The sequence below is a fragment of the Geotrypetes seraphini genome, chromosome 3 (genome assembly GCF_902459505.1).
Source record: "Geotrypetes seraphini chromosome 3, aGeoSer1.1, whole genome shotgun sequence".
NCBI lineage: Eukaryota > Metazoa > Chordata > Amphibia > Gymnophiona > Dermophiidae > Geotrypetes > Geotrypetes seraphini.
This window is the reverse complement of record NC_047086.1, coordinates 141,295,577-141,322,186: the sequence shown is the minus strand read 5'-3', so window position 1 is coordinate 141,322,186 and position 26,610 is coordinate 141,295,577. Positions and strand designations below refer to the sequence as shown.

Below are 26,610 nucleotides of genomic sequence, written 5' to 3'. Positions count from 1 at the left end.
AAGCAAGTTCATTCCATTAGTACTGCTTGGTCTCCAGCGGATGGTTGATGAACATAATGGGCAGGTGTTCCAGACTGTTATGACTAGCTAGGATTTCAAGATTTCCTTGAAGGTCTCTTGAAAGGTTACCCAGAGGATTCAGTGGGGTTTTCTCCCATCCCTCAGGCCTTCAGGGATCAAGGTAGACTCCACTACCCCCTCTTCCTGGAAATTTAACGTTGCTTTAAAAAAAAAAAAAAAAGAAAAATAGCCAACAAAAAGTAAATTTCTATGGGATGAGAAGGCTGAAGGCTGGACCTGGAAGAGCTACAGGCAACTTCTATGCCCTGCATAGGCATGCCATCAGGGCTTTCTGGGGATTCAGTGAATCTCCAGCTGTGCAGCTATGCTTCCTACAAGCAATTTCATGACATGGGATGCATAACCCACTAGTCCAGAAATAGAGCAGAATTGTACAAGAAGCCTTTAATAGAGAAGGTTGATAGAAAATGGTGTCTCAATTGGCTGCAAATTTGGATATTATCTATGCCATAATGCATAATGACTTGGGATACAGGAAAGTCTGCACATCATGGGTTCCCAAACAGCTTACTGATTTGCACAAGCAACAGCGTGTGGATGTTGCGACCCAGTTCCCGATATGATATGAAGAAGATCTGAGTATTCTGGAGAGAACTGTCAGCAGTGACAAGACATGGGTGCATCACTGCGACCCGGAGACCAAAAGACAAAGCATGATGAAGTAAAGGACATGGTGAAAACATCTTCTCTCCAGAGGCTAGCTGAGTGATATAACAAATGTGTCATTTTGTATGGGGACTATGTGGAAAAATGATATGTTCAATTGCTCAATTGTTACTTCTATTAAAAGCAGTTCAATATACAGTGGTACCTTGGATTAAGAGCATAATCCGTTCCAGACAGAGGTCCTCCAACCTGCAGAAGGCACCCGACATGGAAGGCTGGCCGGAAGACGGAAGAGGAATCCCCCGAAGCGGCGCTTCTTGGTCTGTAAGTGCTCGTTTATCGGGGCAGTGCTCGGTTTGCGAGTCAAAAGTTTGCTGAGTGTTTGCTCGTCTTGCAAAACACTCGCAAACCGGGTTACTCGCAAAACGAGGTTCCACTGTATTTTGTCTTTACCTTTTGATTTATCCTTGTATTTCATCAGCATACATCTTTTAGGGCCGTCCGCCTCTGAAAGAGCTGAGGATGCATTCCAGAGGGATGATGAACTCTTGGTGCGAGTTTCATGTGATAACTGCAGATCTTATATGAAGAGCCACAACTTGGTCTTCTCTCCACACATTTGCTAAGCATTATCGATTGGAATTCAGTACTAGACTGGAAGCAGCTGTTGGGACTGCTTTGCTTAGCACAGGGTGCTCTAATGCCCACCCACATTCAAGGAAGCATTTATTCTTTCCGTTAGTTCTAAATTGGTCTGGTAGTCACAACAAAGGTGAAATTTGGTCTTACCTGCTAATTTCCTTTCCTTGAGTCCTAGCAGACTAATCTAGGTTCTCTCTCTTATCTGTGTTGCTGTTACCCAGCAAATGATGGCAGATAAAGATCTGCACAGTCCATGCAGTCTGCCCAACTGAATGGACCATTACCGTTGGCTCCTGCTTTTAAGAAGCTTCTTTAGGGGAAATGACATGGTGCCCTATGAAGGGCAGGCCAAATTTGATTGGCTCTCATCTGCCTTTGTTCTGGACTGGTCTGGTAGGACCTAAAGAAAGGACGTTAGCAAGTAAAACCAAATTTCACACACATACACACAAGCAGATTTCAGTCTGGTTACCTGAGAACAGGCAAAGGGATCCCAAGTGCCAGCTTTGCAGCCACATATGCCAGAGGGTAGCCAGTGGCTTTACTCGCTAGAGCCGAGCTTCTGGAGAGCCGAGCGTTCACCTCAATAATGTAATACTGTAACACCATGGAAAGAAAAGCGGGTTATCAGCAGGGAAATAAAAGCTTAGGAGAAGTAGAACAGATTGAGAGAAGAGATGTGTTGCAGATCAAGCAAAGGATAACCTTGCCACTCAGGAAAGCAAATCTCAAGCTCTTTAATAATAAACCATGCAGTTACCATGCAATTATTTGGAATTATGTGCCTGGCATTCTTAGCCTCACTGTACCTTCAGGTTCATAAACTGTTTTAATACAGGATGGATCATAGGCACTAGAATTAACTGAGTACACTGTTATACTAGTTTTCCTTTTCTGCACACTAAACATTTCATATGGATTCCACATCGCAGCAGCCGGAGTACTTTGGACAGATGCCGGACATATCGACCGCCTGGCGGGAGCACAATGAGCACTTCTTTGAAAAAGTTCTCATTGTGAACCGCTAGGGAAAAAAAAAAAAAAAACGCCGGTTAGGAATGAAAGGCAATGCTAATTAAAAGCTTCCCTTCAGACCGGCACAACCTCAGGACTCTTATTTTTTTTCACAGAAGTAAAAACTTTAGTGAACAAAGGAGCAGACCCCATGGTCTCTCAAAGTTGTAGTCTTTGACTGACTGTGTATCAGAGGAAAAGTTTCCGCCCACAGACACACGCGGCTGCAGGCAGGCTCGGCCGGCTTAAGCAAGTTACTTTGGAAACTAACGCACCGCGAAGGTAAGGGGGAGGGAGGGAGATAGATTCAGCTGGTAGGTAGGAAGGAGGGGGCCATGCGCGATCGGTGACTGCGCGCGTTCCCTTCCTTAACTGCGGGGACAAGGCCATTCACCGCTCCATGGGGCAGTGGATGGCCTTGACCCCATGTCCATAGTAAGCACTTCCCTCCCCACACCATTTCGGCGGCTAACCACGGCTAAAATCCACCGAGTCATTCTCTACTTCAAATAAGTAGGTTTTTAGTCTGGCTTTGAAAAAACTGCCAGAGACAAAATCTGACATAGCAAGCCAGGCAGCGTGCTCTAAGCATGTGGCACAGCAAGGTACAAGGGATGGAGACGGAAGTTGGTGGTAGAGGAGAAGGGTACAGAGAGGAGGGATTTGTCTGACGAGCGGAGTTCTCAGAGGGGAGTACAGGGGGTAACAAGAGAGGAGAGATACTGAGGAGCTACAGAACGAGTACACTTGAACTTCAGTAAGAGGAGTTTGAATCGTATATGGAGACGGACCGGGAGCCATTGAAGCTACCTGAGAATATGAGGCATGTAGCAGCATTCTGAACAGACTGAAGTGGAGAGATATGGCATAACGGTAGACTGGTGAGAAGCACATTGCAATAATCCAGATGAGAGGTAATGAGGGTGTGGATGAGGGTTTTGGCAGTATGCTCAGAAAGGATGGATTTTAGCAATATTATAGAGAAAGAAACAAGTTTTGGCAGCTGTTGGATATGAGAGGATGACAGTGATGAGTCAAAGATGACCGTGAGGTTGCGAGCCAATGAGACAGGGAGGATAAGGGCATTATCCACTGCTATAGAGAACGGTAGAAGGGGGAGAGGCGGGTTTAGAAGGAAAAGATAAGGAGTTCAGTCTTGGCCATGTTTAATTTTAGATAGCGGCAAAATATTTAGTCTCAGAGAGGCAGGCTGAGACTCGGGCCTGGATTCCCATAGAAATTTCAGGGTGGAGAGGTAGATTTGAGAGTCATCAGCATAGAGGTGGTACTGGAAACCATGGGATAAAATTAGAGCACTGAGAGAAGAAGTGTAGATGGAAAAAAGAAGAGGTCCCAGGACAGATTCCTGAGGTATGCCAACCGATAGTGGAAAGGCAGCGGAGGAGGATCCTCCAGAGCTTACGTTAAAGGTGTGATGAGAAAGAAAATCATGAAATAACAGAGCCCTGAAACCTAAGCGAGGACAGCATTTCAATGAGTACACTTCCCCCTCCGTATTCGTGGTTTCGTTAACCGCAGTTTTTCATTCTCAGGTTCCGCCCCTAAATTTACATCACAGAAAATCGCTGCTCCCAGTGTTTCACAGAGAAAAATCGATGCTCCCAGCATTGTACGGAGAAAATCGCTACACTTGCAGGTCAGGTTATTCACGGTTTTGTGTCTTTTTTAGGGTTGTTTTGGGGTTTTTTTTACAGAAAAACCATGATTAACATGAAAAGTTATTTGCGGTTTTTCTGTATTCACTGCCATACTGTTCCCCTATCACCGCGAATGCAGAGGGGGAAGTGTAGGCAGTGATCTACTGTGTCAAACACTACAGATAGACCAAGGAGGATGAGGATGGAGTAGAGTCCTTTGGAATTAAAATCACAGGTGTGAAACAGCAGCATGCACAATCTAGTTGCAGCCTTGAAGATCTACTAGGAAAGCACTCAATACAATATCAAAGGATAAGGAGCCTCTACTAAAGCTGAACATCCTCTCCCTAGCAGTACCTGTTCAGATTCTGGGTTTAGAGCATACTGGACGTTGCACTCTCCTACGATGTCCAGGTGCTGCACCACTTTGATTGCAGTATTTCGAAGGATGTTGTACTCACGGTCATTAAGTGTCTGACTAGGTGCCACAACAATGGATTCTCCTGTATGAATCCCCAGGGGATCCACATTCTCCATGTTGCAAACCTGCACAAATTAAAAAAAAATATATCATTCATTCATTCACATTCCGGTTTGGTGTTTCGAATGCAGCAAATAACAGTGAAGAAACATCTGAGCTTGGCCTAGAACAGGGGTGGGCAAACTTTTTGACTCGTGGGCCAGAGGGGCCAGACCAAGAGTATCTTTCTATCCCTCCATCCTTCCCATCCTCCTGTGCAGCAGAACCCTTGCCCAGCTTCTATCCTTCCCTCCCTCCTATCCCTTGTGCAGCAGAACCCTTGAGCACCCGCCCCTGCCGCACAGCCGAACCCCCGATGACCCTCCATCATTCCCTCCCATCCAAACCCTGCTGAACGTGAGCCCTACATACCTCCCTCCAGAGCAGCAAAGCAGCTGGCAGCACTCTAAACAGGCTGCTTCGTGGCACACGGAAGGCCCCGACGAGAGAAAGCCACGAAGCAGCCTGTTTAGAGTGCTGCCAGCCCGACGCTGCTCTGGAGGGAGGTATGTAGGGCTCATGGTTAGCAGGGTTCAAATGGTCGGCGGGCCAGATTAAAGCATTAAACGGGCAGGATATGGCCCACGGGCCATAGTTTGCCCATATCTGACCTAGCCAACTTTCACTTCTAGAAGCAGTAAAGGTTATTTACAGACTCGTGTGGCTTATGATTTTGTGATCCTGTATTCCTCACTTCTCTCTACTCCCTTTTGGGACCATCATGCAAGCAAAGGCAGCATAGAAAGCATACCCATTTCAGTTTTATGAGCACAACCACATTTCTTCTGGTAACTCAAGGGTGAATTCTGCAATCAAAGAATCTAATCTTCTATTTGTGTGTCACACATACCTATATAGGCTCAAGGTGACAAAGAATAGAAGAGGGAAGGGGGAAGAGAGAGGGAGGAAAGACAAGAGGGTGGAAGAGGAAGTAGAGAGAAAAAGAGGAAGGGAGAGAAAGAGGAGATCAAGTGTCGAAAATTATGTGGCAAAGTTTCAGAAAGTCTATGGCAAATCTACATAGATCTGCATTATCTTGTATTTGTGTACTGTAATTAATTGAACAGTAAGGCTCCTATTTTTCAACTATAAGATGAACAGACACCTATATTCTTTTATCAAATACTAGCATATTGTTATGCAGAACTGTATGTCTGCTCAGGAGAAGACAAATGTTAGCATGTAAATGAAAACCCCTCCCCTTAACATGCCTACTGTAAATTAATTTAGAAGTATGTGCCTTAGGACGTTACAATGTTTTTTTAAGGATGAGAATTTTATAAAAGCCTTTTTATGCACACAATACAGCTGTAGAGTAGTCAGGAAAGCAAAGATACAACTGGAAGAAAAAATAGCCAACATGGTAATATAGGAGGGGGGAGGACACAACATTTTTTTTTAGATCTGCTAGTGATAGGAGGAAGTGCAAAAGTGGCATTGAGAGATTCAAATATATGGAGGAGGAAAACATAGAAGCTGATAATGAAATGGCTGAACTGCTTAACAAATATTTCTGTTCTGTGTTCACAGCTGAAAAGCTGGGAACAGGACTGCAGAAAACAAACGCAAATAGAAGTGGAGATGTGGTAAGACTAAGGTGACCATACGTCCCGTTATTACATTACCTGTCCTGTTGTCCCCACACACCACTTCAGGACGCCAAAATGTCCCGTTTTCAGTGGTGAGAGCAATCTAATAATGGGACAGTCCCATTCAAAACCCTAGAAGAGCTGGGGACACAGCTTTCTTTACCTCCTGCCGCTGCTACCATTCATGATCCTGCCCTGATCTCTTCCTGTTCCTGCACTGGCTCTCGGATTCGCCGTACCGCCTCGCCCTACCCCTTGGAGTAGCACTCTCCTATGTAAGTGGCTGGTCCAGAAGCTTTCTCTCCGATGTCAGAATTCACGTCGGAGAGGCTTGTGCAGGGCCGCATTAAAGGATAGGCACGTGCCTTGGGCCTGAAACTAATAGGGGGGCCTGTCCGCCCCAGTACAGCAGCGGGAGCTGGAGCAAGCTGGGCGACGGGTGCTTGGGGACAGCAGAAGCAGATAGCCAATGCCCTGAGGAAGAGAAGAAGGAATGGCAGCAGCAGTGCTGGTCATGGACCTGTCGCCCCTTTCCCCCTGCTCAGCGGCGGCATGTCTCAGGGCAGCTGAGGAGTTCTGGTCTCTGGCCCAAATATGGAGCCGCTGCTGGCAGCACTGAGGGAGGTGTGCTGGGGCGCGGCCTCCTTTCCTCTGGACATGCTCGTTAGCAGCTGACTGCTCCAGGTCGTGCGATTAGACTGGTGAGTCGGTCCGGGGGCAGTTGCGGGGGGACTCCAGTGCAGAGTTGGCACTTAGTGTGTATAGGGATGGGTCAGCCACATGCAGTGTTTCGAAGCTGCTTGGGCCGGGCCATCCAGAAGTGCTGGGCCATCATCCGCCGTCCAGGAGTGCTGGAGCAAGGAGCAGTTCAAATAGTTGGAAAGACTAAGAAGAACAGTTCCACAAGTAAGAAGAGAGGGGATGCAAGGTGGGGGATTGGACATATTGATGCAGGGAGTGCTGTTGGGGACAAATGCTGGAGGCAGGGAGGGGGAGAAGGCTGAAATGAGTTTTTATATGGTGGTGGAGAGGGAACAAATGGGATGCAGGTGGGGGATATTGGACATAGTGATGAAGGGAGTGCTGTTGGGGACAAAGGAGCAGTTCAACAAGGGGGACAAATGCTGGAAGGCAGTGAAGGGGAGGGGCAGTTTTGAGAATTGATATCTGCTGTCTATATTTTGCACTAAATTTGTCTATTTTTCTATAGTTGTTACTGAGGTGACATTGTGTATTTTCAAATCATCTGCCTGGACCTCTTTGAAAAACAAAACTAATATAAATGATTATTAACATTTTCTCTGCATACAGTGTGCTTTGAATTATTTTTTAACTTTATAGTTATGAATTAATAAGATATTGTGTGTACATGAAAAATGAATGGAAGAAATTGGGGGCAGGGCTAGGGCGGGATTGGAGGTGGGACAAGACACTGAATGATTTTCAAAAGACTGTTCATTAAGAGCTAGCTAAAGATGTGCAAAGCAATGGAGCCAGATGGCATACATCTGAGGGTACTGAAGGAAATTCTGGCAGTTTCTATGGCTGACCTTTTCAATGCTTCTCTAGTTGGGAGTGGTAACAGAGGATTGTAGAAGACAAGATGTGATTCCTCTCCACAAAAGTAGAAGTAAGGAAGAGGTAGGGAACTACAAGTCGGTAAGTCAGTAAATTAAGGGAAACATTTTTCAAACAGAATAGTGAAGTTTCTGAAATCCAATGGCAACATGGTTTCACTAGAACCTAATCTTCCATTCTGGTACAAGGATATTGGAATCTGGACTGAAGGTGACGTGCCAAAGCAGTAACTGACATCTAGGGTGGGACAGATGAGCCTGCCTATAAAACCCGAAGACACAAAAGCAGCGTCCTCTTGTGCCACTATATCCACTCTGAAAATCTTTGTTAAGGTATGGAGAGTAGACCATGTGGCAGCCCTGCAGATCTTTTCGGGTGGACCTCTGATCATGATGAGGCCACACTTCTGATAGAATGGGCTCTCAGCGAGATTGGTGGCTGTTTGCCACAGCTAATAGTCAACGAAATATCCATACGAATCCATCTAGAAATAGATGTCTTGGAAGCTAGTCTGCCTCGTCTAGCCTGACAAGTCAGTACAAAAAGATGGTCTGAGAGACAAAAATTGTTGGTCTTTTCCAAAGAGTGGAGCATAACTCTCCTCACATCTAGTACCTGCAAAACCTTATCTTGTTATGTTGAACCCATGGAATGAAACGTAGGTAAGCAAACTTTCTGGTTGAGATGGAAGGCCAAAACAACTTTTGATAGGAAAGAAGGAACAGTGCGCAGGAAAATCCCCGCTTCTGTGATCCCAAGAAACAGGTCACTGCATGAGAGTGCTTGTAACTCTAAGACTCTTCTTGCAGAAACAATCAATGCCAGAAACAGACTTTACAGTGAGAAATGCCTTCTGCAGAGGCTCATACTGAACCTTACAAAATCCCTTCAAAATGATGTTAAGGTTCCATGCTGAGAATGGCTGACATATAGGGTGTAACCTGAGTGTCCCCTTCAAAAGTCTGGTCACGTCTGGGTGAGAGGCCAAAGATCTCTTTTCCACTCGAGCTTGAAAGCATGAGAGACTAGCCACTTGAACTTTATGTGATCCTACCACTAGACCCTTTTCTAATCCAACTTGCAGGAATGCTAGGACGATCGCAATTAGGGCTTTAAAGGGCTCCACCATATCCTTGGTACACCTTAGCATAGGACGCGACTGCCGTAGGTTTCTTAGCTCTAAGCAGAGTAGAGATGACTAATTCCAAGTATCCTTTTCGTTTTAAGGCTGTGGTGGCCAGTGTCGCGTACCCCCAACAAGCAGCTGAGAAACCCTGGCCTACGACAATCCTTCATCTAAGGTTTTGTACTCTGCACATATTGTAAAAACTTTTATTTGGGCAATCTAAGAAACGGCCAAAACTGCTGGTGTGCCTGAACTAGAGAGTTGCGCGGGGACAGAAATCCCACCCGTCCCCGCGAGGAATCCCACCTGTCCCCACCCGTCCCCGCGAGGAATCCCCTCCGTCCCCACCCGTCCCCGCGAGGAATCCCCTCCGTCCCCGCCCGTCCCTATAAACTTCAGAAATAGTTATTTCATTTAATTATGCTACTGAATTAAAGGCTCTGGTAGAAACCCATTTACAAATAAGCAAAAAGACTTTATTAATTTGAAAATATTAATTGGGAAGAATACATACTTTGTAAACGGGTTTCTACCAGAGCCTCTAATGTTTATAAATTTTTATCAACACAACTAATATACTACTTTATCCTGAAGCAAAAAAAAAAAAAAAAAAGAAATAGAATTCTTTTCCTACCTTTGTTGCCTGGTTTCTGCTTTCCTCATGTTCTCATTCAATTCCTTCCATCCACTGTCTCTCTTCCTTCTGCATCTTCCATTTGCTCTGTTACTGTGCCTCTCCCTTTCTTCCCCCTTCCAAATTGGTCTGGCACCCATCTTCTTCTCTCCGCTCCCCCCATAGTCTGGCATCTGTCTTCTTCCCTGCCAGCGTCTTCTCCCTACTCTCTCTTCCTCATTTCCTTTCAGTGTCCTTCTCCCCCCCATCTTCCCCATGTCCTTTCAGCGTCATTCTCCCTCTCTGTCTTCCCCATGGCCTTTCAGCGTCCTTCTCCACCCCTTTGTCTTCCCCATGTGCTTTCAGCATCCTTCTCCCCCCTCTGTCTTCCACAAGTGCTTTCAGAGTCCTTCCCCCCCCCCCGCCCCTTCCCATGGCCTTTCAGCGTCCTTCTCCACCCCTTTGTATTCCCCCATGTGCTTTCAGCGTCCTTCTCCCTCCTCTGTCTTCAAGTGCTTTCAGAGTCCTTCCCCCCCTCCTGTCTTCACCATGGCCTTTCAGTGTCCTTCTCCCCCCCTCCTTCTCTACCGCCCCGGGTGCAGCACAGCCGGCCAGGTCCCCTTACTTTTGTGGCACTTCCCCAACCGACCGACAACAGCCCCGGTCCGACAAACCTCTCTGCCCTTAACCGCGAATCTAAATTACCTTCTTACAGCTGCTGTAAGAAGGTAATTTAGATTCGCGGCTACAGGGCAGGGAGGATTGTCGGACCCGGGCTGTTATCGGTCGGTTGGGGAAGTGCCACAAAAGTAAGGGGACCTGGCCGGCTGTGCTGCAACCGGGGCGGGGCGTGGCGGACCGCCCCCCTCCCTTGGTAGCCACTCGAACTGCGAGGCTACTCTCCTTCTCCTTACCTGCCCTGCCTGCAGCACAGAGTCAAACGGAAGTCTTCCCGACGTCAGCGCTGACGTCGGGAAGACTTCCGTTCGGCTCTGTGCTGCAAGCAGAGAAGGTAGGGAGAAGAAGAGCCGCGCGACTGAGTACATCCAGCCCCGCAGGAGCCCCGCGACCCTCGGAGGTGTCCCCATGGGATCCCCGCGACCCTAGGGGCGTCCCCACGGGATCCCCGTGACCCGAAGGGGGAACCCGCGGGATGCCCGCGGGATTCCCGTCGTCCCCGTTCAGCTCTCTAGCCTGAACTAAGACTTCACAGGTCAATTCTTGTGATGTAAAGCAGGTATGTTTACAAGTCTACAGACTGCTATGTTGTAAAGCAGCAAAATCTGATTATTTGATTTTCTTCAAAAATTATCATAACTGAAATTAGTAGACTGCTGATGGATTTCCCAAAGACATTTAAACAAACTGTTTTGGCAATCCCTATGTATAGACCACACACAAATCCTGCCAGCACTAGATTACCGTAATGCAGTTGTTGTAGGCATCTCGGACAACCTCATACTCAATTTCCTTCCAGCCCTTCAAGGATTTGTCCACAAGCACCTGAGTTGTGTGGGCAAATGCCTGGCACACCAAACCTGTCAGCTCTTCTTTACTGTTGGCAAATCCAGAGCCCAGACCTCCAAGTGCATAGGCAGATCGCACCAAGACAGGGTACCCCAGTCTCTCAGCTGCAGCCTGTGCCTAGAGAGATTTAAAAGAGAGAAGAATTAAAAAGCCATAAACACACACCATTTTTCCATGATCCACCAGGTTAACAGAAAACATCTTACTGTTCAATACATCAGTACTTATGCCATTTCCTTGTATTATTTTGGCCTGGCTACTACTGCTGCCATATTTGCCATCCCAGTGGATGCGTAAAACAATCAGCAAATGTTCTGATCTCCTATCCTACTGTATACCACACACACAAAAAAAGTTATAGAGTCAGGGCCAAGACTATGGGTGGAGAACGGAGCAGCTGCCCCAGGTGAGATGTGGCAAGAGGAAAAGTGTTATTCAATGCCTAACTCCCTTGCTTTTTTTTTCTTTCACTCAATTCAGGTCACAAGTACCTGGCAAGATACCTTAAGTATAAAACTGATTTTATTCTCACCTATTGTAAAGCATTTTGAGGAGGGAGGGTATGGGAAGGAGGGAAGAGCATTAGGAAGAAGAAGAAATTAGGTCTTACCTACTAAATTTTCTTTCCCCAAGTCCCTCCAGATTAGTCCCAATGAGTGGACATGTGCTGTTCTACCAAAAGATGGAGACTATGAAACCATTAATCATATTTTAAGTGTCCTGTGGAGCCCTGAACCAACCAATATCTATTGGCAAAGGAAGATAGCAGAATAATCCTCTAAGAATCCTGGCAAAGAAAATAACCCAAATTCAAACTTTTAAACAACTGAGAAAAGAAACAACTTGACTTTCTAGAATCCAGGGACCCCGGTTCTATATCTCTACTCCTCCTCCAAGTAGTCTATCTTCTGCCCAACAAACCATGCAAACCAATGCTCAGGTGGTTTCAAAGCTAGTTTGGAAAGACTCAAGAAAAGTAAATTAGCAGATAAGAGAAAATCTTTCATTGACCCTCTAGACTAGTCCAGATGAATGGGAGTACCAGCATCCCTTCCTTTCTCAGATGACCTGTCACTACTACCATTAACTTGGAAAAGGCCTCCAGTTGATAAGGCTGACCTTACGCAGCAAAACACAAGAATCTCTGGTACTCTTGAATAATTGGGAGGTGTAGGTACGTCAAGTTGGCGTCCGTATAAGATGCTGAGCTATAGTGCCCCCTTAATTACTTTTTAGTTTGTCATTGCAACCAACACTCAAATTTATACAGCTATAATAGGCTCTCCCACAGACTTTGCCATAGTAAGTTAATGCATCACTTATTGTACTTGCTGGACAGTTGAAAAACAATCATCTACATACTCTCTTGGCTGCTCCAAGGAAAGCATTTGGAGACACACATACATGTCTGACACAGGGAGCTAAATTGATATTTGACAAGGCATAGGCATAGGCATCAAGACTTATATTCCTTCATATTGGAGAGATTATTGAGATATGAACCTAATCTTTACTTCCAGTGCAAAAGGAACATGAGTCGACCAGAGGGATGTACCAAAGCTGTCCAGAGTCTAGGGCAAGGCAGGTGAGCCTACTGCTAGCACCAAGGACCCAAAAGCAGCGTCCATTTGCGCCTCCAAATCTACTCTGTAAAACCATGTAACTGCCCAAGATTCTGCCTTGAAGAAGCCACACTTCTGGTGGAATGTGCCTTCCAGGAGATTGATGGCTGTTTCCACCAGCCAAAGTAGTCAGATGAAATAGCTATATGGATCCATAGATGTAGGTTTCCCCAGTCCGCCAGGACTGGTGATCCCAAAAAGATGATCCAAAAGATGAAAATCATGCATCACTTCGAGATAATGGAGAACTCTCCTCACATCCCTTAACTCCAAACTTTGTCCTTTTTCTTTACGTCTATAACCTGAAACAGAGGCAGTCAGACTTCCTTATTGACATGGAACGCAGACACCACCTTTGACATAAAGGAAGGCACCAAACGTAGAAAAGCACCCTCCTCTGTAAATCTGAGAAACAGCTCTCTACATGACAGAACCTGAAGTTCTGAAACACTTCTTGTCAAGGCAATAGCTACTAGGAAAACCATCTTGACAGATCCAGACGCCTCTTGCAAGGGCTCATGTGGAGCTCCGAGGGCCAATAGTATGATGTTAAGATTTCACACTGGAAATGGTTGTTGCACGGGAGGATGCAAACACATCTGGATGGGAAGCCCAAAGACCTTTTCTCCACTCGAGTCATAAGGCATGAGAGGCTTAACACCTGTACCTTGAAGGGGCCAACAGAGAGGCTTTATTTGAGACCTTCCTGAAGAAATTAAAGGGCTGCAGAAATCAGGGCCCTAAAAGGTTCCACACACTAGCACTGAAAAGTCTTCCAAGCCTTAGCATAGGCTGCAACTGTAGTTGGCTTCATAGGATTATAGGAGGGTAGAAATAACTAAGACTCATCTACTCATTGAGGAAACATGACCACACTACAGAGGCATACCTCAACTCTCACTGGCTTCCAATTCCAGCAAGAATACTATTCAAATTCTACTGTCTACTATTTAAAACTTTAAACGGAGATAGCCCAACCTACTTGAACAACCGCCTCATCCAAACCACCTCAACCAGACATAGGAAAACTCACACTCCATTCACACACCCACCTATCAAAGAAGTTAAACGGAAAAAACTATATGATGGCCTCCTAGCCACTCAAGCAGCAAAAATAAACAACCACATCGCCAACCTTCTGATAACGACCCTAGATTACAAAACTTTCAGAAAAGAAATATACTTTTCAAAAAAATCCCTGAAAAAGTCCTAACCTCTCAAGCTTCCTTCTTTCATCCCTCTAACCCCCTGAACCCCCAAATCAACCTGCTCTATTCTTTTTTCCCCCAAAAAGGACCAGAAATCTTTTTGTAAAACACCCCTCTTTAACTCTTTTGTAATCCGCCTTGAACTGCAAGGTAATGGCGGAATAGAAATCCCTAATGTAATGTAATGTAATAACTCCCTCCGAATATTCTTTCTTCTTTACGGCTGCGCACTTAAGAGTCATGGTGTAAGTCCAAGGTATTCCGTATTCTCCAGAGCAATTGGACCTGCGAAAACAATGCTGTAAGCAGTGGCAGTCTGAGCCACTTGTCCTGCTGTAGCCAAACAAGATCCACATATCACATGCGATGCAGCCAATCTGGTGCACAAGAAGCTCCACCCCTTGGTGGTTGCCATTCTTCAGATAATCTGACCTATCATTGGCCACAAGGGAGTACTTATCAGGAGGTCCTTTGTTGGCCACATCTGTACCACAGCATCTATGTCGGCACTTCCAGGCTCCACTTCAGAGCCAAAGTTACAAGAAGCCTTCTTGTAAAGACCACTCTCCCAGATCCAAAGCCTGGCAACTGAGAGTCTGCTTGTACATTGTCCACTCCAGCTAATTGTGCCACCAAAATAGCTTCTAGGTGGGATTCTGCCCAGCTAAACAACAACTGAGACTTTAGCTTAATGGAACACTCTTGGTGTCTCCCTGTCTGTTGACTTATGTCACTGCTGTGGCACTGTTCAAAAAGACCTCAACCATTTTACCTTCCAGGATCTTTATGAATGACTTCAGTGCTAAGTGAGTCTCTCAGGTCTAAACTGTTGATGGACAATTTTCTCTGAAAAGGCAAACATTGGCCAAGAACCAAACGACCCTCACAATGACCTTCCCAGCCAAAGAGGCTGGCATCCATCATCAGTATCACCCAAAAGGAAAAATGCAGAGCGGCAAGTCCTTGGGCAGTGTCTCCGCCTGAAGCCACCAACACAAGCTTTCACGTGCTTTCATTGTCTAGGTCAACAGCTTCTGGAGCTAATCTGTCTGCAGAGACCAGTGGGATAACAGTGCATTCTGAAAAGGGCGTAAATAAGCTACTGCCCAAGATACCACTTTTATGGTTGCTACCTTAAACCCCAGTACCCGCAGGTAGGTTGCACCCTTCGACCCCAGTGTCAAGCCGTAGGAGCTACTGTTCAATAGAGAATACCAATGGTTACGTCTTCTATTTTCACTTAGAGTTTCTAAAGTACAGCTTCTGCAAATACTCTAAGATACTTATACTAGAATTGAAACAAGTATAAGTATCTTAGAGTATCTGCAGAAGCCGTAGGAGCTGGCATTGCCAGGTACTCTCAAATCTGGACTCTTAGCTTCAGATGGCATGACTCTGGAAGAAAAACACAGCCTTCTGCAATGTTCAACAGTATCCCCAAGTACTCCAAGGATTGGGTTGGTTCCAGGTGACTCGCTCAGGAATTTATAATATTTTATCCCAGGTCCCGAAAAAACTGGACAACTTGCGTCACTGTCTTGTGTCCGTTGGTATTGGATGGAGCTCTGATTAACCAATTGTCCAAGTACTGGTGTATATGAATCCCCGCCTTGGGCAGGTGCACTGCTGCCACCATCACCTCCTTGGTAAAGGTAAGAGGTGCTGCTGCCAAACCGAACAGAAGTGCTGAGGATTGAGAATGCTTTTCCAGCACAGGGAATCTGTGTTCCGGGAATATGGAAATATGCAAGTAAGCCTCTGTCAAGACCAGCACAGCTAGGAATTCCCCTGGCACCACTGAGGCCATAACTGATACACGGTCTCCATCCGGAACCTGGGCATCTTTAGTGCTGCACTGAGACTTCAGATCCAGGATAGGTCTTCAGTTGTCAGAGTCTTGCTTGGGCACAATAAAGTACATGGAGTATCTGCCCGAGCCCAATTCTGTGTCTGGGAAAGGCTCTATGGCTTGAATCCCCAGAAGCCATTTTACCGTCTCTTGACTTTGACCGCCTTTCTCTGGTCTTCCAGATAGAGAATTTACAAAGAAATTCCAAAGCAGATGAGAGAAATTGAGTTTGTATTCCTCAGGAATAATATCCAGCATACATTGTCCAAATAAATTCTCACTCCAGCCTCCCCGAACTTCAAGAATCACCCTCCTATTTGGGGAAGCTCAGGCTCTGATCTAGTGATATTGGGTTTCCATTTCTGTTGAATGGAAACCTGATATCTCAGATCTTCTGGAGCCCCCGAAACTCTGTCCAGATCTGAAAAAAATGATCTCTGAGCAGAGGAGTCTCCTGATGACTGGTGAGACCGTCTGTAGCCACAAAAAGAACCATGACTGGATCTCCTTGGGCCAAGTGTTCTACTGTCTGGCAATGACTTAGGACAGTGGTAGGCAAACTCATTAGTCAAAAGAGCCAAATATCAGCAGTACAACGATTAAGATTTCTTTTGAGAGCCAAATTTCTTTTCAAGAACCATGTTTTTAGGAGTTGGTTTAAACTAGCTACTAACATTAAATAAAACTAGATATCATAATAATAATAATCTTATTTATTGACAAAAAAATATTTTTCTACCTTTTGTCATTTCTACTTTAATCATCTTGTCTTCAATCACTTCTTTCTAGCCAGCATCTCTCCTCTCTCTGTCTTCCATGCAGCATCAGCCCCATCCATGTCTGCCCCTTTCTCTGCCCCTGCCATCCATTGTCCACCCTCTCCCCGTTCCATATGGCATCTTCCTTCTTTCTATGCTCCTTCCATAAACTGTCTATCTTGTGCCCCTTCTCTCCTTTGTACATGATTCATTTCAGCTCTGCCACCTTTCCATTTTTCTCTGTCACCACCCCCTCCCCTATGCTCTGGCATCTCTCTCTTCTCCTTTCCTTCCAACCCCACGGTCTAGCATCTGCCTCCTTCCCTTCCCTAATTCCCTGGCATCTCTCTACCACAGGGTTCTCCCCTATCCCCTATTCTCTTCAACATATATATGACCTCCCTGAAGCTCCTCAAACTATCCCCCCTTGAAACAATATACACATACGCCGACGATATCCTTATCCTCCTCGAAACAGACCAGAACCTCACAAACCTCCAAGAGAACATCACTTCATGCATAATGAGACTTCACGCCTGGTCCCTCTCTGTACAAATGAAATTAAATGAATCAAAAACAAAATTACTCTGGCTCGGCCCAAAATTAGTATACCTGCCCGGGCCAGTGCCCACCCTCTTCACACTACCCACAGGCTCTGCTCTGCACCTTGAGTTCTCAAGCAAGGTCCTCGGCATCATCATCGATTCTTCCCTCTCCCTCAACGATCACCTGAATTCCTTGGCAAAATCATGTTTTTTCAGCCTCCACATGCTGAGGAAAGTAAGATCCTACTTTCACCAAAAACATTTCACCGTCCTTGTACAATCCATCATCCTATCCAAACTCGATTACTGTAATGCCATTTATCTATGCCTAACAAAAAAAAGTCTTTGCAGACTCCAGCTTATCCAAAATACTGCTGCCAAGCTGATTTTTTCAAAACGCAAATCTGATCACGTCTCCCCACTACTTACCAATCTTCACTGGCTCCCAGTACTTTCCAGAATTCATTTCAAATGCTCCTGCCTGGCTTTCAAGATCATTCACGGCATCCTTCCGTCCCTAATCCCTCTATCCTTCCTTGCCTCGACACCTGCCACCACCAGATCCGCCCACAGACATAAACTATCCTTCCCCTCTCTACACGGCATCCTCCACTCAGGCAAACTGGGAAAATCCCTCCTCTCCAAAATCACGAGCCTTTGGAACGATCTCACTATCCCGCTGCGGAACCTGGACTCCCTCCAACTATTCTGAAAACAACTGAAAACCTGGCTTTTTTCTAACATATAACATTTCTTCTCCTGTTTACATCCCCTCTATCCATATGCTCTTGTAAATCTTTCTCCTCTTTCTTCTTATATTTTTAAGCTTTGTAAACCGTGTCGAGCTCCACTTCCGTGGAGATGATGCGGTATATAAACTTAAGGCTTAGTTTAGTTTAGTTTCCTTTCATCTCTCCCTCCCCATTCATGCTCCGACATCTCCTCCTTCCTTTTCCCTTGGTCTGGCATACCTTCCTCATTCCCTCCATGTCTTGGCATATCTCCCTCCCCCTCTTTTGGCATATCTCCCTCTCCCTCTCTTCCCCCATGCCCTGGCATCTCTTCCTCCCTCCCTCTTTTCCATCCATGCCCTGGCATCTCTTCCTCCCTCCCTCTCTTCCCTCCATGCCCTGGCATCTCTTCCTCCCTCCCTCTCTTCCCTCCATGCCCTGGCATCTCCTTTCATTCATTCCTTTCCCTCCAGTTGGGTGCAGCAATTCTCTCCCCCTCTGCTCCCTTTCCTCCTTCTGTCACCCCATTCCCGGTCGACAGTGCAGCCCCTAAGCAGGTGCTCCAAGGCCTGGCGTCATGAACTTGTTTAGGCAGTAGTAGCATTCACAATTTGCTGCTGTTGCTGGCTTCGGGCCTTCTTTGTTGTGTTCTGCCTTCATGGAAACTTGAAGTAGGCAGGACTCAGCAGAGAGGAAGGCCTGAAGCCGGCAACAGCAGCTAATTGCAAACACTATTGCTGCCCGAAGAGTTAAAGATGCCAGGCCCTGGAGCACATAGGGCAGACCGCTTCTCTCCCTGTAATCGGGGCCCTTCTGCGAGACGACCGACAAACCTCCCTCCAGCACTCATCGGCAGCCGCAGCACTCTAAACAGGCTGCTTTGCAGTTCGCGGCCTTCTGCAAATGATTCTCTCTGCCACGTCACTGATGATGTCATCAGTGATGCGGCAGAAGGGATCGCCACCAGAAGGCCGCGAACTGCAAAGCAGCCTGTTTAGAGTGCTACGGCTGCCGATGAGTGCTGGAGGGAGGTTTGTTGGTCTTCTCGCAGTGGGAAGGTCGACGGGGAGGGCCTGGAGTGACGACACTGGGGGGGAGGCCCAGGACGATGACTGCTGCGATCCGGCCCTGATGGCAGCCGTTCTCAAACTGCCGGCGGCTGCCCCAAAGCTTTCCCTCTGTGGCGATCTGCCCTGTCAGAAATGTACAGGATCATTCCAATCCCAGGGTTTGACAAGCCTCAATTGCCCCACGAATCTCTCCTGGTGGAGTCCACCTTGAAGAAATCTCAGGGTTCCAGTGTTTATGCCTCCACCCCTCCTGGCAGAGAGGGAAAAACTATGGATAAGTTTGGTAAGCGCCTTTTCTAAAATGCAATGTTAGCCAATAGAGCAAACAATTACACCTTCCACTTCTCCTTCTACATGAAGCATCTGGTGCAACAACTCTCCTCCTTACAAAAATACCTTCCTGAACGTAAGGTCCCCCTCTTCCAGCAGCAAATTTCCAGCCTACTCCAACTCAGGAAGATCATGGTTCGCTCCATTTATGACTCGTTTGAGCTGACCTCTCGAGCATCTGCCATGGCTGTTGCTATGCGCCGTCTGGCCTGGCTGAGAGTCTCTGACCTTGACATTAACCACCAAGACCGCCTGGCTAACGCACCTTTTCTTGGTGACGAACTCTTCGGGGAGTCCCTGGACTCGACAACCCAGAAACTCTCAGCGCACAAGACCAGGTGGGATACTCTGGTCAAACCTAAAAAGAAGACTCCACCTGCTCGCCCCTACAGACAGCAGACTTCCTACCAGCGCAGGTTCTCGGCCAGACCTCTCAACCCGCCTCAACAGCAACCTCGCCGTCCTCGTCACCAGCATCAACCTCAGGCTAGAAGAAAGACCTTCCCCAAGGAGGTGTCGAACAGAACCCCAAGGTACTCCAGACGCTGAGCCGGGACCAACCGACTCTTGGAAAGGTTGACCACCCAGCCCAGCGACCGGAGAAACTCCACCACCCGAGCCGTAACCCGGGAGCTCTCCTGCAACGACTTTGCCCGAATCAACCAGTCGTCCAGGTAGGGGTGTACCAGAATGCCCTCCGACCGCAAGGCTGCCGCGACAACCACCATCACCTTGGTGAACGTCCGGGGAGCTGTGGCCAGACCAAAGGGAAGCGCACAGAACTGATAGTGCCGACCCAAGATCGCAAAGCGAAGGAAGCGCTGATGAGAGGCCCGAATGGGAACATGCAAGTAGGCCTCCGTCAGATTGAGAGAAGTGAGAAACTCCCCCGGCTGAACCGCCAGAATGACCGACCGCAGAGTTTCCATGCAGAAAGAGGGAATCTTGAGAGCCCTGTTGACCCCTTTCAAATCCAGGATGGGCCGAAAGGTCCCCTCCTTCTTGGGCACCAAAAGTAAATGGAGTACCTGCCGGTGCCCCACTCCGGAGGGGGCACTGGAACAACTGCCTTGAGATCTAGAAAGCGCTGAAGGGTCTGACGAAAAGCCTGCATCTTCCACGGAGTCTGACATGGAGAGGAGAGGAAAAGGTCCGGCAGAGAGCGGGCGAACTCTAGGGCATACCCGTCCCGCACCACCTCCAGGACCCACTGATCGGACGTGATCTCGGCCCATTTGGGGAAAAATTTGCGCAGCCGGGCCCCCACCGGAACCAAAGGGGGCGCCGGCAAGGAGTCATTGTGCAGGACGGGAAGCGGGGGAACCGGCGGAGGGATTCCCTGCCCCCCGATGGGCCCCCCGAAAGGGCTGCATGCGCTGGAAGAACCGACCCCGGGAAAACCCCGGAGCCTGGAAAGAAGCAGCCCCATGCCCAGGGCGATACTTGCGAAACTCCCTCAAACGCACCCGGGCAGCGCCACCCCGAGACGCAGGGCGGGCACGGTCCTCAGGCAGACGGGGCACCTTCGAGTCCGTCAGAGTCTGAATCAACTTATCCAATTCCTCCCCAAACAAAAAAGACCCCGAAAGGGAAATTTAGTAAGCTTAGCTTTGGACGCAGCATCCGCCGCCCAAGCGCGCAGCCACAAAATACGCCGCGCGGCCACGCCAAAGGCCATAGACTTAGCCGAGATCCGCACCAAGTCATAAAGAGCATCTGAGAGGAACGAGGCAGCCATCTCAATCTTCGCTACTTCCTGATCCACCAGAGACCAGTCATCAGACTCCCGATCCAGGACACGCTCAGCCCACCGAAACACAGCGCGAGCGACCAGCCCCCCACAAATAGCCGCCTGGACCCCAAAGGCAGAGACCTGAAAATCTTGCTTAAGGATGTTCTCCAACTTGCGCTCCTCAGAGTCCCGCAAGGCAGAACCGCCCTCAACAGGCACGGTATGCCGCTTAGAAATCGCCGAGACCACCGCGTCAACGACTGGCGATGCTAAAGTAGCCCGATCCCCGTCTGGGATGGGATACAAACGAGCCATGCTGTGCGCCAACTGAAACGGCGCCTCCGGCGTTTTCCACTGTTCCAGAATAATATCCCGAATATCCTGATGCATAGGAAAAGAGCGGGAAACGGAACGGATCCCCCGTAGCAGAGGGTCCCCCACACACGGAGTCTCCGGCGGCGCATCCTCAAAACGCAACACCGAAGAAACCTGTTGAATCAGGTCCGGCAGCTCATCTCTCTGAAAAAGGCGCACCACGGACGCCTCTTCGCCGGAGAACGGGAAACCCGACAACCCGCCGCCAGCGGCCGTCCCCTCGAGAGGGTCCTGGAAATCCTCTGAAAGGTCCAGGTCCTCATCCAGACCGACACGTTCCTCCGACCATAAATCCTCGTCCCACGACACCCGCGGACGCTTGGACAAGGGAGGAGGAGGAGGGGACACCACAACAGACGAGAGAGGCAAAGCCGCAGGGAGCGCAGAGGAAACCCCACTCCCCGAAACCCCCTGAGCGCATCCGGGACCCCCAGACGCCTGAAAATAGGCTCTGCACAAGGAAAAAAAGAAATCAGGAGAAAACCCCCCCCGAGGGTCCCAAGGGACTCCCTGCCACAGCAGGGGACCCAGCAGAAACCTGCCCCTGTTTTTCCAATACAGGGGGAAGGTCACCTGAGGTGGAAGACAAAATGGAGGGGCCAGACTGAGAAGATGGCGACTTTCCCGCCAAAAATGCTCCCTCCATAGCCTGTAGCGGCTGAGAAGCCTGAACAGTCCCAGCCGCTAAAGCAGGCAAGCCGGCATCAGCTGTCAAAATATCAGCTGAGAGGGAATCCCCAACAACCCGACTGTCGGCGGCTCGGGGAATCCCTCCGTGGGCGGTTGGGGAAGACCGGGCTTCCCCACTGCTCCCAGCCGACTCGCGAGGCACCATCGGCGGGGAGCTCTGGGCGCCTGCAGCCGCTGCCGACGGAGCTCCTCCACCGCACCGGCCTGAACACCGCTTGCACAGGCCGGCCGCGAGTGCCTCGCGCCTGGAGCACAATGAGCACTTCTTCCCTTTAGAAGTGCTCATTGCTCCATACGCGACCTAGCTATAAAAAAGTGCCGGTTAGATGAAAAAATACAGTAAAATACAGTTTTCTTAAAGGGAAACAACCCTCCAGACCAGCAATACCTCAGGATTTTTTTTTTTTTTTTACAGAACAGACTCCACAGGCTCTCGAAGCAATATGCCTTGCTTGATTTAGGGGGCAAGGCTTACTGCTGAGGCTCCTCTAAAAAAATGTGGGGAGGTGGAGGAAGTGGGGGGAGGGACCCCGCTCGAGACCCGCCGGGTTTGACACCCCCGAGGTCGGACGGACCCCCAAACAGGGCCCGCCCAAGCTCCGTCCGGCTAAAAACAGGGACTATAAACCCCCTAAACAAATTCCAACAGCCCTACCAAGGGAGATGGGTACAGATCACATCAACACCTGCTGGAGACTGAAAGAAGACTGAGGTAAATAGAGAAGGGAGTACAGTGGTGCCTCACACAACGAACTTAATCCGTTCCAGGAGCAAGTTTGTTATGTGAAACGTTCGTTGTGTGAAACGCGTTTTCCCATAACAATACATGTTAAAAAAAATAATTTGTTCTGTAGCATAAAATATGCTAAGATGACATAAAAAAAGATAAATTTTTGGTTATTATTTTTATTTAGATACATCTAAAAACATAATTGTTTTTTAAAACAACACACATTTTTTAAATTTAAAGACAGACTAAGTAGAGTCTAATTTTACAGTGAGAGGGCAGAGTCTCAGCGGCAAAAACTGGGACTTAACTGTTCATTTTTTTTTTTTTTCTACCGTGTTTCCCCGATGATAAGGCAGGGCCATCAAATAAGACAGCCCCCCCTTTTTAGAAAAAAATGTAAAATAAGGCACCCCCCCGCAAATAAGCCACCCACCGATACCTGCGCTTACCCGAATCGGGTGGTACGGTGGGTGACTCCGTGTGGTCCCTGGCACCCCCGACACGATCGGGGCAAGAGGGAGCTCAAGCCCTCTTGCCCCCCCGACTCCCCGACACGATCGGGGCAAGAGGGAGCCCAAGCCCTCTTGCCCCCCCGACTCCCCGACACGATCGGGGCAAAAGGGAGCCCAAGCCCTCTTGCCCCGCCGATTCCCCAACTCCCCGACAATATCGGGCCAGGAGGGAGCCCAAGTCCTCCTGGCCACGGCGACCCCCTAACCCCACCCTGCACTACATTACGGGCAGGAGGGATCCCAGGCCCTCCTGCCCTCGACGCAAACCCCCCTTCCCCCCAACGACCGCCCCCCCAAGAACCTCCGACCGCCCCCCCAGCCGACCCGCGACCCCCCTGGCCGACCCCCACGACACCCCCAACCCCCTTCCCCGTACCTTTCTGTAGTTGGCCGGACAGACGGGAGCCAAACCCGCCTGTCCGGCAGGCAGCCATCGACGGAATGAGGCCGGATTGGCCCATCCGTCCCAAAGCTCCGCCTACTGGTGGGGCCTAAGGCGCCTGGGCCAATCAGAATAGGCCCGGGAGCCTTAGGTCCCTCCTGGGGGCGGGGCCTGAGGCACATGGTCGGGTTGGGCCCATGTGCCTCAGGCCCCGCCCCCAGGAGGGACCTAAGGCTCCCGGGCCTATTCTGATTGGCCCAGGCGCCTTAGGCCCCACCAGTAGGCGGAGCTTTGGGACGGATGGGCCAATCCGGCCTCATTCCGTCGATGGCTGCCTGCCGGACAGGCGGGTTTGGCTCCCGTCTGTCCGGCCAACTACAGAAAGGTACGGGGAAGGGGGTTGGGGGTCGTGGGGGTCGGCCAGGGGGGTCGCGGGTCGGCTGGGGGGGCGGGCGGAGGTTCTTGGGGGGGGGCGGGCGTTGGGGGGAGGGGGGGTTTGCGTCGAGGGCAGGAGGGCCTGGGATCCCTCCTGCCCGTAATGTAGTGCAGGGTGGGGTTAGGGGGTCGCCGTGGCCAGGAGGACTTGGGCTCCCTCCTGGCCCGATATTGTCGGGGAGTTGGGGAATCGGCGGGGCAAGAGGGCTTGGGCTCCCTTTTGCCCCGATCGTGTCGGGGAGTCGGGGGGGCAAGAGGGCTTGAGCTCCCTTTTGCCCCGATCGTGTCGGGGAGTCGGGGGGGCAAGAGGGCTTGAGCTCCCTCTTGCCCCGATCGTGTCGGGGAGTCGGGGGGGGCAAGAGGGCTTGAGCTCCCTCTTGCCCCGATCGTGTCGGGGAGTCGGGGGGGCAAGAGGGAACCAGGCGGAGAGAGGGCAGTTAAGCGCAGTGCCTGCGCGGAAGGATGCAGCTCGGGCGACTTCGTTGTGTGAAACGAAGTTCGTTGTACGGATCAAGACATAAAGTTCGTTGTGCGCAGCGTTCGCTGTGCGAGGCGTCCGTTATGCGAGGCACCACTGTATATTATATACTGTCCCACAGTTTTGTTTTCAGTCTCCACCTGCTGGTCATGATTGGATATATACCCATTTGTAAAGATTAACCTCTACTGGTCTGGAGAGTGCTAAAGAATAGACTGTATTCACAGAACTGCCTGGTGCCTTGCCTGCATCAGCTCACACTGCAGCTGGACAAAGGAGAAGATTCTTGCCTCAGATAAGCATAGCAGATCATTCAGAAGCTTGTCTCTTGCAGTTGCACAGTCTCTGAGAGCCTCAAACCCTCAACCTCACTAGCCCCTCACACATCTTTAGGGGAGGGGGGAGCTACATCTGCTACAACATTTTGGACCAACACGGGGCCACTCAGCCTGCACTCCAGCACCTGATCAATTAGAAATGAGTTGAGCTCCCAGGAGAATGCACCCTGAGCTATCCTAAGTGTTCATGCAGGCCAGCTAGATAGGCTCCCTGCAAAAGGGTTGCTCCCCCCTCCCTCCTTCCAGCTAAAGACATCTGAACCAGAGGCTGTATCTTCTTCCAGGTAGAGCTGTCCCAGAAATCCTGGGAACCTCTGAGGCACCGTGAAACCTCGTACTTTGGATTAAACCCTGAAAATAATAAATCAGTTGCAGAGCTGAGGAAAAGACAATATGTTTGCAGAAGGAAAAACCGAGGAGATGGGGACTGCCCACTGACACAATGAGGTGAAGTTGAAAAGCTGGAGATGATTCCTTCTGCAAAACTTGAAGGTAAAGGTAAATAACCCACTGGTCAAGACTCATGTTCCTTTTGTACTGGAAGAAGTGACTGGATGTGAAGTAGAAAGCCGTCAGAGATGGAGGGAGCAGCATAAAATCTGTTTACTACTTGGGATCTAGCTAGGTACTTGGAACCTAGGTTAGCCACTGTTGGAAACAGGATATTGGGCTTGATAGACTCCAGTCTGTCCCAGTATGGCAATTCTTATGGTCTTAGGTATGCCTAAAGAAAGAGGTGGAGATATGAAGGATCTGGAGCAGGTAGTTTTACTGATAGTCGATTTTACTAGGGGAGGGGTTTCTTTATGCACAGAAGGCCCTTGGGACTTTACCTGTACTGTCTTTTATAGCTAATTTAAAATCATCTGTCACCCCAAATTCTTCTGTCAATAGACACCACTGGGCTGGCCTCCCCATCCTCACCTTGACTTTATAGACCTGGACCTTTGGAGAACCATTGCTCCCCAACTCTCACAATCTAATCTTCTATTTTTGCGTCGCTCATACCTAGGTAGGCTCAAGGCGACTTAAAGAGGGGGTGAAATCCTGACCAGAGTTGCCCATATCTGGTCTAGAACCACACATCACAAGCAAATTGTCTGCCATATTGAAAGCATTACATTGGGATTCATCTCACCTGCTCCACAGAGAAGGCTGCCTCACTAGGGGCCACATGTTCACCAATCTCTTCCATCTTCTCCACAAACACCTTACGATCTTCTGTCATCTCAATGGAAGCCACGGGAGTACCTAGAACCCGCACACTGTATCGCTCCAGGACACCTTGCTTAGTCAGCTCCACCCCACAGTTCAATGCTGTCTGACCTCCAAATGTTAGCAGGATCCCATCTGGACGCTCATTCTTTATTACCTGAACAGAAAAGAATGAAAAGACTGCAAATTATTTTATTTCAGTAAGAAAGAGGGAGCTTTTGAGCATTTTAAGAATGAGCTAATCAAGTTTTTTTCACTTATTTGCGACAGAGGTTCTCACTCTAGCTGCAACAGTTACACTGTTCACACAACTGGGGTCAACTACAATCATGTAAAATTCACTTTAGGATATAGGTACAATCTTCTCTTTGTCTTTGGAAAACCAAGCCTGGTTGTGGTAATACTAAAGGTGGTACAGAAAATCTCTACCAATAAACAAGGCTCCAAAGTCTGGAAAAACATTCTCTATGCTCTGGTGAATGCTCTGGAGGAGCTCTATGCCTCCCAGTAAATGCCCTTAACAGGAGATCCCCACAACAGGCTGCTCTGCACCAGTGACCTGATTTCCACAGTCCTAAAGCCACACAAAATTCCAACCCTGAACGGTGCTCACAGAAAGCAATGTTACTTACCGTAACAGTTGTTATCCAGGGACA

At 48.8% G+C, this 26,610-nt stretch overlaps 1 protein-coding gene across 3 annotated transcripts in view; it reads right to left on the bottom strand.

The window, feature by feature from the left end:
- The window catches only part of CAD (carbamoyl-phosphate synthetase 2, aspartate transcarbamylase, and dihydroorotase), a 408,216-nt gene that overhangs the window by 275,601 nt on the left and 106,005 nt on the right, over nt 1-26,610 (bottom strand). For all 3 annotated transcript variants that reach the window (XM_033937498.1, XM_033937499.1, XM_033937500.1), the window contains exons 11-14: nt 25,878-26,111; nt 10,850-11,071; nt 4,359-4,547; nt 1,802-1,926 (exon numbers count right to left, since the gene is read on the bottom strand). In XM_033937498.1, coding sequence (XP_033793389.1) covers nt 1,802-1,926; nt 4,359-4,547; nt 10,850-11,071; nt 25,878-26,111 — 770 coding nt within the window. The remainder of the gene's footprint in view (nt 1-1,801; nt 1,927-4,358; nt 4,548-10,849; nt 11,072-25,877; nt 26,112-26,610) is intronic.